The 12,585-nt window shown below is 37.4% G+C and overlaps 1 protein-coding gene across 1 annotated transcript in view; it reads left to right on the forward strand.

Moving 5' to 3' along the window:
* The first annotated feature begins 637 nt into the window (after positions 1-637).
* The window catches only part of RAD21L1 (RAD21 cohesin complex component like 1), a 32,108-nt gene continuing 20,160 nt past the window's right edge, over positions 638-12,585 (forward strand). The window contains exons 1-4 of the mRNA XM_075527802.1: positions 638-781; positions 2,029-2,158; positions 3,804-3,897; positions 7,808-7,914. Coding sequence (XP_075383917.1) covers positions 638-781; positions 2,029-2,158; positions 3,804-3,897; positions 7,808-7,914 — 475 coding nt within the window. The remainder of the gene's footprint in view (positions 782-2,028; positions 2,159-3,803; positions 3,898-7,807; positions 7,915-12,585) is intronic.

The raw sequence follows: 12,585 nt of genomic DNA on the forward strand, positions 1-12,585 counted from the left end.
TCCTCTTTTATCCATGTTTCACATCTTGTTTTATTTCTTGCTCTCTGATTACTTTCCTGTAGTGTCTTGTTTTCATTTTTCCACTTCATGATCCATTGGGGTTCCAGTATTTTAACTTGAAAAATTAGCATAGTGTTGATTAAACCAGAAACATCTAGAAGAGAACCGAGAAATTAAATACCTGGATATAAATCAATGATCCAACACCTCTGAAATTCTTGTTTTAGAAGAAGCGATCTGTCTTTTCTTAATTTGCCTGCCTTGGCTGCTGCTTTCTTCTTTACTTCCACCGCCTGCTCTTTTTCAGTTTTCCTCCTTGACCATACTTGAGAGTTCAAATCTTTCTTTTGATCAAATAAAGTGTAACAAGAGATCATTGACCAGGATACATTTGAACAGTCTTAGAAAGCCACATCATTACTTGGTAATTGTATATTTGAAATAAAGTTTTCTTCATGGGAAAATAATTTGAATGGGATATTACATGGAAATAGAAAATAGTCTGAATGTTATTTTTATAGAACTAAAAAAAGTATTTTTGCCGTTTAGCAGCACTGAAAGATTTTTATATTCAAATTTTAAGCATCTTCTAATGTTCTCTCTTGTTCATAAAGTACAACAAAAGAACACAGACAGCATGTTCTATACGCATGTGCTAATGAGTAAGCGAGGCCCATTGGCCAAAATATGGCTCGCAGCTCACTGGGAGAAGAAACTTACAAAGGCCCATGTATTTGAATGTAACCTAGAGATAACCATTGAAAAAATTATTTCACCTAAGGTATGTCACTGACTCTAATGGCAGTTTCTATTTGGCATAACTTGTGGGGAGGAGCCGAATTAAAATGCGTTTTGTTTCTGAAATCTCTAAGAGAGTCTTAAGTTGTTTCCTCTATTGTAATTCCTCTGCCGTGCAAACATAGCATGCTTTGGTTTTCGTTGGTAATTAACCATGTCATATATGTACCGAAATAGATTGGACTCTAAAGGATAAAAGTCATTTTTATACTATGTATATTTTATCCTTTCTTAGTCCCTAACAAAATACTTTATGCATAGAAAGGATGTGTTTCTTAGGAAAATAATTAAAGAATTACTGAAGAAGGCAGAAGACAAAAACAGGTTGTGTGTTAATCAAAATATAAAACCAATTCATAAGCAGTAAGGTACTTATTCATTATAAAATACAGAAAGTACTATGATTCATATAATAATTCTTAAAGTGATGCCTTGTTTTTATAACTTAAATGTGTTTTTTTCCTGTTTGAGAGAAACATGAAATGTAATTCAAAAAGTTGTGTGCCCGGCAGTAAGCTAGATTTTATGTACCTCAGTTTAATCCTCACAGTAGCCCTCTGAGGCCGGCTACCTTTACCCAGTAAAGCGTGGTAGTAAAAAGCATGACTTTTGAATTGGTCATATTTTCATTTTCATTTCTGCTCTCCCACTGACAAGTTGTGATCCTTGGGGCAGGCTACTTAGCATACTCGAGGATCAGTGTGGGGGATTTTGGTTTTGTTTTTACTCTTTTTCTCTTTTGTAAATAGAGGTGGTTGTGAGGATTAAATAAATTAATGTCTGAAAAGCACAATGCCTGGCAGAAAAGTAAGTATGCACAATAAAACCCGCGAAAGCTGGAACCTGTGTAAGGTGGCGACCTGTCAGAAAAGAAAAACTCTAAAATATTTTCAACTGTGACAACTGGTTAGACTGCACTCACATCTCTTATTGTAATAAATTATAGCTAGTATTAATAAACAAGTTTAAAAGGAAGGTTAAGTGAGCCAAGGCTGGAGCCCTGATTTGTCTGCCTAACTTCAGTTTATAGTTTTCTACTGATGTTGATGCCTCCGTAAATTATATTCACTGAGTAAGGAAAAACATGGATAAATCCTTTTAAATGAGGCTAAAACGAGAAGTGAAATGTTTTTTTTATAAAGAAGAAATTCATATGATTTCAGTACGTTTTAAAGAACAGTCTTATGGCCTTCCTCTTAAATGCTCTAATGCTTTAAAAATTATTGAAAGGTGAAAATTGCACTTCGAACTTCAGGACACCTTCTTTTGGGAGTTGTTCGAATCTACAATAGGAAGGCAAAATATCTTTTGGCAGATTGCAATGAAGCACTTCTTAAAATGAAGATGACATTTCGCCCAGGTATATGTACAATGCCAATTGCTCTTGATTTCTGTCTCTGTTGTTGTTTTGGCGAGACTTGTTCAACCAGCACTCTGTAATTTCACAGGGAGCGGAAGCTTCCTTTTGGTTGAGTCTATAATTTCATGGACGGGGACTGAATAAACTCTTGCTCCTTTCTTCCTTTTTCTTTCTTCCTTTTCGTTCCCCTTCCTCCTCCAGCTTTATTGGATTGTTTAAAATTACATTTTTTCCTTGTGTTTGTATTTTCAGGAAAGGGGCAGGCTTTTCAAAACTTGTAATGTTCCTGTACATTTATATGTTATATACTTACAGCCACCACATCTGTGTAAGAAACTCTGATATTTTAATTTTAATGTGTCACTTATTTTGCTGTGAAGGAGCCCTGGTGGAACTGCAGTTAAACACTCCACCTTTAGCAGAAAGGCTGGTGGTTCGAGCCCACCAGACCCTGCACAGGGAAAAGGTTGTGGCTGTTTCCTTTTACAAAGATTATAGTCTTGGGCAGTGCTACCTGTCCTCTAGGGTCACACTTGGGTCGGAATCACATGGCAATTGGTCTGGTTGGGGTTGGTTATTTTGTATCTTTGTTTTGTCTTTACATGGGAAATAAATAGTGTTTAAACAAACCCTAGATAACTGCATAGCCCACTCGGCCTCCTGGGCGTCTATTTTCTGTCTGTTTTCCTGTTGTCTCACTCACAAGCCTGCAAGCTTCTTGAGGGCAGAGCCTTAGTCATAGTCATTTTCTGAATTTCAGAATCTCTATCTTAGTCCCTTATGCATAGCCTTCCCTTGATCAGTATTTGTTGGGTCCGGTTCGACAGATATCCTTTTTTTGGTCCTCTTTATTTAAAATATTTATAGAATTTTTGGTAAATTTATACTCCTACCATCCTGCCAAGTATGGTTCATGTGTTCTTTTTCTCTATTATTTCATTTATATATTTCACAAATATTTTCATCCTATTCTTGGATGAAACACTATGTTAAGCTATGGGATACAAGGATAAATAAGAATCAGATATGGAGTGTGAGATTGTGGGAATTAGGTAATTAAAAAAAGTTTTAAAATATATATATGCTGTGCTTGTACACAAAATTTGTACACGGCATATTGCAATAGAAAATAAAAGAAGCTCACTTTAATTGGGATAAGTTTTGGAAAGCCTTCCGTCCTAAGGGGATAGAATTTAAGCTCATGCTTGGAGAATGAGAAAAATCCCTGAGGGAATAAATTTGGGGCAGAGAAAATGGCAATGCAAAGATCTTGAGGTCAAAAAGTGTCTGACCTGTTCAGGGAACACAAAGAGCAGTGTGAATGGAGCACAGTGAGAGAAGAAAGTGTCCTCTTCCATGAGGCCACACACGTGTGTGGGGTTGCAAATCTGGATTTTATTGAAATGCAATTGAAAGTCACTGAACCATATTTTAAGAATAGAAGTGGTCTAATCTGAGCTGGTTTAACGTAAAATATCACTCAGGCTTCTTTGTAAAGAATAGACTGCAGAGGAGCGGAGTGATACAGGGAGGCCAGTTAGGAGGCTAAACTGTAGGCCAGTGAGAGAGAATAGTGATTTAGTTGGGAGTTTCTTATTTTACAATGCATCATTGCTTTTTGACTATGTGCCTCAATTTCTTTCAGGACTAGTCGACCTTCCAAAAGAGAATTTTGAAGCAGCCTATAATACGATCACATTGCCAGAAGAATTCCATGATTTTGACACCCAGAATGTGAAGTAAATGATTTAATTTATTCTCCATTAGTGTTGGTATTCTTGATAAGTTGTTGTTTTTATAATAAAATTTCATGAAGGTAAATGAAATGCCGTTAACAACTGAACAATGCATACAGTTGACAGACACTTAAATGTATGTTATGTATATATCATATCTATGGAACATAATTTGTAATTGGGAGGTTGGAGACGGAGGCACAGAAGGAGATAAGGCTCAGTCAGGAATGAGAAGTATAGTGAGGCTTTATTAAGGCGAGGAAAAACTCCCGGACGAGTTCCAGTTAGGTCAGGGAAGTCACAGCTTGTCGGTGAGGCGATGGGAGATACACAGGGCTCCAGCTAAGGAAGTATACATTGACGGAAGGGAGATTTTTTTTTTTTTTATTGCTTGTAGCTGCAGGGCCTTGAGTCTGGATGCCACCCGTGGAAAGTTTGCAAACCTGCTCTCTGGAGTGCTGGGAAAGGGGCTACACAAACCTGCCCTGGAGAGAGAAGCTCTTTGGGGTGTTGGGGCAGGAGTTGCATAGTTCAAGTAGGTCATCCATCTTCCCGAGAGGCTGGGAATGGGGGCTGTGAGGTTTCATCTTCCTGAGGAGCCAGAGAGGAGGTGGGAGCTGCTCAGTCCAGACCCGGCCCAAACAGTAATAATTACCACATATTTTATAATATTTAAAATACATTTATCTTGTTCATTCAGTAAAAATGTATTCAGTGCCGACCAGATGCTATTTTAGGCTCTGAGAAGGCAGCAATGAATAAAGCACAACTCTTGCCCTCATGGATCTTAGATTCTAGTGGGAATAGGTAAATAATAAACACATGGCAGGAGGTGATCCACATCATGAAAAAATAGAAAAAATTAAAATATAAGTAAAAAATATGAATAGAGTGTGAGGGAGTAAAATGATAGGAAGCACTATTTTATGTAGGATGGTAAGGAAAGGCTTCTCTGATAAGGAACTAATAGAAACCTGAATGGAGTGGAGCAAGCCATTCAGATATGATATCCCACAGAAAAGATTGCACTAGGTAGAGTCAATGGACAGGCCTTAAGGCAGAGCTCAGTGGACATTTTCAAAGAAGAACAGGGAAGCAAGTGAGACTGGAGCTCATGAGGGACCAAGTGTTAGGATATGAAGTCAGAGAGGTAGCATGGAGTGCCACTGATGTAAGGTACTATAAACTACAATACAAGTTTTGTTTACTCAGATGAAGAGCACGGAAGACTCGTATGCAGAAGGGTGATGAGGCCTTAATTAATTTCAAGTTCTGCCTGGTATCAGGGAGGAAGCAGAAAGCCTATGAGGAGACTACTGCAGTAGGAAATTCATGAGAGATGACAGTGTCTGTGATCAGTTATCAGTCTCCATTTTATCAAGGTGGTAGCAGCCAAAGTTGGGATATATTTTGAAGGCAGAGGCCTCAAGATTTGCTGGTGGATTAAATACTACTCTAGAAGAAAGAGGGAAGGGTGACTGAGTTTTTACATGAGAGCGAAGTTAGTGGTTAATGAGATTGAGATACCTAGGAACAGTGGAGCAAGGCAAAAGAAATCCTTTAGACTTTAAAACTAAGTTCTGAGATGACATTGAGCCCCTGGTATTGCAGAGGTTACGCACTTGACTGAGTGACTGTGAACTCACTAGTCACTCTGTGAGAGGAACACATGGCAGCCTGCCTCTGTCAACGTTGTTTTTAGGTGCCATTGAGTCATTTTCAAATCATTGCTACTCTGTGCACACGGGACAAAACATTGCCTGATCCTACACCGTCGTCACAGTTGTTGTTTTTGAACCTATTGTCACGACCACTGTGTCAATCCATTGCATTCAAGGTCATTTTCTTTCCCTCTGACCCTCTACCAAGCCTGATGTTCTCCTCCTGGGACTTGTCCCTTGTGAGGACATGCCCAAAGGACATGAAAAGAAGTCTCTCCTTCCTCCCTTCAAAGGAGCATTCTGACTGTATTTACTACAACTCAGATTTGTTCATTCTCTGGCAGCCCATGGCACATGCAACAGGCTTCACCAGCACCATAATTCAAAGGCATCATTCTTTTTGGTCTTCTTTATTTGATATGCGTATGAAGTGAGTGAAAATGCCATGGCTTGGGTCAGGCTTACCTTTGTCTTCCAAGTGACATCTTTGCACTTGAACAATTAAAGAAGCCTTGCACAGCACATTTGCCCAAGGCAATGCATTAATTTCTCCTCCTCCCCGCATCCTCATCCTCATCCTCATCCTCACAAAAGAATTCAAGTCCATTTCAGTTTTACTTTCCCATTAAGTCTCATGTTTGGTTCTTTATTTCTCCTTAAGACCTGTACCAAGTAGAGAGATTGCAGGACAATAAGGTATTTATATTTGCATTTGTTTATGGAAACACCATACTATTTTTCTTAGTGGTTGTACAATTCTGCAATCTCACTGAAAATCTGACGTAGAAGAGGTGAAGAAAAAAACAAGGGAGGTGCAGTCAGCCATCCAAACAGATGAGTTTGACGAATATTTCCAAGAATGAAATTGCAGATTTGACAAATGTTTGAAGTGTAATGGAGAGTACTTTGAAGGTGATAAGGTTGTTTTGTAAAAAGAAAATTAAATACACAGTTTTGGAAAAATATGTTTTTATGAATATATAGATAGAATTTCAATTGTGGATTATAAGAATATCCCAAGGGATTCGGTGTAGATTTTAAAATAGAGTAACCTGAGAACTGAGTGTAGGTCGTTCTCAATAGTTAGTAGTATGAGAGATGAGGAATAACTAGTGAAAAAAGTGGAAGAAAAACAGTCAATGAGGTAGGAAGAAAATCTAGAAAGAGTGATACCTTAGAGGCCAACTAAAGAATGTGTTGTGTGAAGATGACAATAACAAAATTCAAAGATGACGAAGGGAAAAGTATCGGAGCTAAAATTGTGAACACCCAATTGGTAGAAGGCTATGGAGGACAAATGGGAACCCAACTGTCTGCAGAGTAACTAGTTAGATTAAGCCTCTGAGAGACCACACTAGCCACAGATAAGGGTCTTGAACAGCCTACCTATAGGAGATCACTGTAATCTTGATGACGCCGAGTCAAACGTGATAACTTGGTCCGTTGACCTCCCTATTGATCCAACCTGAATTTGTTCTAGGTGCAAGTATCTCTTGCATGTTCCATGACAAAAATTTCTTCCCTGGCTTTTTAAATATTGAGGGTGGTCTTTTCTTTCTTACTTATTTGTATTTTTATCTTTATGTTACTATTATTTTTTTATCCTTACCACTTTATTTTAATTTTGTTTTCTATTGTTTGTCTTGGGTTTCCCAGTTTGTAAAGCGCAGGAGTGCATGCATAGAGCATAATAGCTGATGCAAGTGTTTCTAGGGGATATATGGGCGGGGTGGCAGATAGGGATGGTGAGGGGATTTCTGGAGTAAACAATGAAGGGGGACATGGGGAGGGAACACTAGAACTCATTGTGATTATACAACTCACTTGAAAAGCGATTTAACCATGGGGACAAAAATGTTATAAAATTGATTGTGATAGTGATTGTACAATTATTCTTGATATGATTGAACTATTGAATTGAATGATATGTAGATTAGGTGCCAATAAAGAGGTAAATAAAAATTTTAAAAGAATGTGTTGTGTGAGAAAGTGAACGTCTGCTTCAAATGCTACTGATTACGGCAAGTATGATACGGACATCGATTGACTGCTGTGTTTAGGAACCTGAAGATCACCGACACTGTACATATGTATAATTAACTAGTATTGTATAAATAGTACTCTTGAGAAAATAAACACATCTTGATTGTAATGAAATCTATCTTTTACCGTAGAGGTTTTGGTTTCTTTTAGTTACTGCAAAATCAATAGGTTATGTTCACATGTTCCTTTCCGTCTTATTTTTTCTGTAGTGCTATTGAGATTTCAGAGTATTATACTCAAAACCAAAGTAAACCAGAAGAAATCACACTTAGAGAAGACTATAGCAATGACTTATCTTTCCAAGCTGGAAGCTTTGGTAAGACTAGTTAAGAAATTCTATATATGATATGATCAATTTTACTTGCAATTTTGTTTTGAAACAATGCCAGTAGTTATTGTGGGTTTGGTTCCAGACCCTTGCAATAAAGTAAACATCGCAGTAAAGCAAGTCATGTGATTTTTTTGGTTACCTAGTGCATATAAAAGTTATGTTTACTCTATAATATACTATATTAAATATGTAGTAGTGTTCGGTACAAGCCTGAAATACTATGAGAATTACCAAAACATGGCAGAGACATGAAACAAGCCCCTGCTGTTGGACAAGTGCACTGAAAGGTTTGTATGATGCAGAGTTGCCACAGACCTTCAATTCGTACATAATGCCATGTGTGCAAAATACAACCAAGCAGAGCGCAATTTGACCAGGTACACCGATATGCCAATAGAAATGTCATTACATGAATCTTTTTATGTCAAACAGTACTTCCCAATCATTACCAATGTCATTACCAAGACTCAGTCTTAAGTTATCTTTTCTCAGTGCACAGCAATGGAGTCCCTAGGTGGTGCAAATGGTTAATGGGCTTGGTGGCTAACCTAATAAAGCTTGGAAGTTCAAGTCCACTCAGAGGTGCGTCAGAAGAAAGGCCTAGTCATTTACTCCCCCAAAACCAGCCACAACAGCTTCTGGGGCACAGTTCTATTCTGACACATGTGGGTTACCATGAATTGGATCTGAGGCAGCCTCCTTTTTGCTCATCATAGTCATGATGGGTGCTACCAAAGTTTAAACACGCAGTTCTTTCCCTCAAAGAGCGTTTAGGTTGGTAGAGAGATAGAAATGTAAACCGACAGTTGTTATGGTGATATAACACATACAAGCTGTCACATGTGTGCTACATAAAATGCCTTTAAAATTTCCTCCAGTGCTTAAGTTCCCAAACTTATTTGGCTTACTACCTCTTTTTCAGAAAAAAAATTACTCTGCGTTCCACCCTTAGCAACTAAACACTTCTGTACTGTAGCCTGTAATACTGGATCAAATGTAGGTATCTGCTTGTTTCAGCACCCCTGCATTGTTCCAGCACCTCCCAGAGGATGGTATCACCCACTTTGGGAAACAGTGCTCTAGTGCAGCAGTTCTCAATCTGTGGGTCGCAACCCCTTTGGGGGTCGAATGACCCTTTCACAGGGCTCGCCTGATGCATAATAGTAGCAAAATGACAGTGATGAAGTAGCAACGAAAATAATTTTATGGTTGTGGGGTTACCACCACATGAGGAAACAGTATCACGGCATTAGGAAGGTTGAAAACCACTGCTCTAGTATATGATGATAGAAATAATCAATAGCAGATTTAAAGAAAGGAAAAAGAAATGCTAACACACTAAGTATTCACATTGATGGTAAAACATATACTGATTTTAAAAGTGTTAAAAAATTGTGAGCAAGATATTTTAGGATTGCAACAATATGGTTTACATAAACTATTATTTGTCAATTTTATGGAATTTCCCCTCTCTGTTTGTATTATCATATTTATAATATAATTCCGGTATTGGTCTTCAAATCCTATGAGGCTAAAATCTATGTTATACTAATCTTTGAATTTTATGTAGTGCTCAACAGAGTAAGCCTAGAAGAAAGATGATCTGAATTTACCTAGGAGGTTGTGGGCCAGGGGACAAAGAAGTGTGCTTGAGTTATATTTCTCACACTTCTTTCTTATCCTCACCCTCTTTTAATATCTTTTATTATTTATAGTGATATTTCTCAAAGGGTATATGGTGAAGAACCAGTACTTTTTTATTGTTATTTTCAATCTAGCATAGACTTATACTTTGATAAAATACAATAAAATTAATTTCTAGAAAAACATAAAATATAAGCCTCATTACTTATTATTAGATTCAGCATATATAAATTACTGTATCAGATATCTTTCTACAGTCTTCTAATTTCTGTAGTTTCTCACATAACCTATCTAAGCAGACTCAAAAGGCCATAGAAAACTTCAACAGATCCATAACAAGCAAAGAGATTAAATCAGTAATAAAGAGCCTCCCAACAAAGAAAAACCCAAGACCAGACAGCTGCACTGAAGAATTCTATTGAACTTTTAGAGAAGAACTTCCCCCAGTCCTGTTCAAACTCTTCCAAAACTAGAGAAAGAAGGAATACTCCATAGCTCCTTGAAGCTGGTATTATCCTGGTACCCAAACCAGGCAGAAACACAGAAGAGTACAGAAAAAATACCCCTCATGAATATAGATGCCAAAATTTTCCACAGAATAATAGCATATTAAAAGAATTACATAATTGGGTGATTTATTCCAAGGGTACAAGTATTGTTCAGCTTTAGAAAATCAGTTCTAAAATTGATTGTGATGCTAATTGCACAAGTCTTCTTAATATGATTGAATGATTAAATTGTATGACATGTGAACAACTATTTTACAAGAAAACCAGTCAATGTAATATGTCACATTAGTAGAACAAAGGGAAAGAATTGCATGCCATGGATGCAGAAAAGGCATTTGAAAAAAGCCCAGCCCTCTTTCTTGACAGAATCTGTCCTTCCTTTGTCATGGAGCAGTACCGAGTGTATATATACTCTGACTATCATAAATTTGCTACCTGCAATTCCAAACCTGGAAATGGAACACACTGGCAAAGAGACAGCCCTATTTCCTGCTACCCAAGCCACTCTTCCCAAAATCCTAAAGAGTAAACTACTGTGTTTTTCTAGCCTGGGAATGTGAAGATCATTTGCAACTGTGCTTTCTGCCAACTTTATACCTGTTCTGATTTTTTCTTTTTAACTAAAATTTCTCTGGTTTCCTTTCTATGTCTCTCATCCTCAGTATAGTTTATTACTATTTCCAAGAGTACTATAATACACTCTTACACATCATTCTCCTGTATTTTCCTATATTTTATATGCATCTACAAGAGTAATTATCCTTAAATTCCAATTTTTTATACCACATTCCTCTGCTTAAATGTTTGAGTTCCTATGATTTATTGTATCAAATACTCCTGCTTATCTTTAAGGTTCTCTACCACCTTACACTTTATTATATCAGCTTCAGATATTTTAGTTTTAATAAAGACTTTCTGTTCTCATTAAGCAAATACTTTTATCAGCCAATCAATACAATTTAGTTATCTCTGTACTGTGACTTCTGCAGCCCAAAAGATGTGGAGAATGTGGTCTCAGTTGACCAAAAACCTAGGTTTGACTTTGGGTCTTATCCTTTGATTTTCTATGTGATACGGGGAAGTTATCTAAACTCTCTGAGACTTAATGCCCTATACGTCAAATTGAGACACTGCTTGCAACATTATAGGCTTCGTTCCTCATACTCTCCTTCAGTTCTCTCTGCCAATATGTGATTTTTTTTCCTCCTTCAAAAACGAGCTCAAACCTAAAGCCCTCTCAAATTTAAAAATGGTAATTCATCTTATTCATGTAAAATCTATACCTAGACCAAGAAGCAGTCATTTGAACAGAACCAGAGGATAGTGACTGGTTTAAAATCAGGAGTGGTGTGTGTCAGGGTTGTATGCTTTCACCATACTTATGAAATCCGTATGCTAAAGAAACGGTCTGAGATGCTGGACTACATGAAGAAGAATGTGGCATCAGGCTTGGAGGAAGACTCATTAACCTTCAGTATGCAGATGATTCAACTTGGCTTGCAGAAAGTGAAGAGGACTTCAAGCCCTTATTGGTGAATATTAAAGTTTTCAGTTTGAGTTACAATTCAAAATAAAGAAAACAAAAATCCTCACACCTGGACTAATAAGCAACATTATGATAAATGGAGAAGACACTGACATTGCTAAGGATTTCATTTTCTTGGATTTACAACCAATGCTCATGGAAGCTGCATTCAAAAAATTAAACAACACAGAGCCTTGGGGAAATCTGCTGGACAAGACCTCTTTGAAGGATTAAAAAACAAAGATGTCACCTTGAAGACGAAGGTAAACCTGACTCAAGCAATAGTACTTCCAGTTACCTCATATACATGTGAAAGTTAAACAATGAGTACTGAAGGCTGGAGAGTGTGAAGAGTGGTACTGGTGGAGAATATTGAAATTACTATGGGCTTCCAGAAGGACAAACAAGTCTGTCATGGGAAAGCTACACCCACACTCACTTCTTAGAAGTGAGGATGACAAGACTTCATCTCCTGTACTTTGGACGTGCTATTAGGAGGGAAGGACATGATGCCTGGTAAAGAAACAGCTCAGAAGAAAATAAGACTTGCAAGAGGTGGATTGATGTATCGGCTGCAACGATGGCTCAAACGTAGCTGTGAGGATGGTGCAGGACCAATTTCCATTCGCTTCTAAAAGGGTCGCTATGAGTTAAAACCAATCCAATGACACCTAACGAAAACATTCTGGATCATATATAAGCTTGAAGTAATTATTTCTTTTGTATAGACTCAGGTCCTCCTGATGCTCAGTGCTCATAATATTGTATCTGCTCATAAATGTTACTATCAGATTGACATGGGCAGATGTTTCTTTTGGGAATTATCAGGTTGCTCTTGGATGATGTGAACCCATTTTAGTACATTTTTAGTACTTTTTGAAGACTTTATGCAAGTCTTCGTTTTAATACAATGAAGATGGCCTTTTAAAACTTCTCTCTAGAAGATATATACAGATACAGAGAACTACATATACAGAT

Source organism: Tenrec ecaudatus, chromosome 12, assembly GCF_050624435.1.
Source record: "Tenrec ecaudatus isolate mTenEca1 chromosome 12, mTenEca1.hap1, whole genome shotgun sequence".
Taxonomy (NCBI): domain Eukaryota; kingdom Metazoa; phylum Chordata; class Mammalia; order Afrosoricida; family Tenrecidae; genus Tenrec; species Tenrec ecaudatus.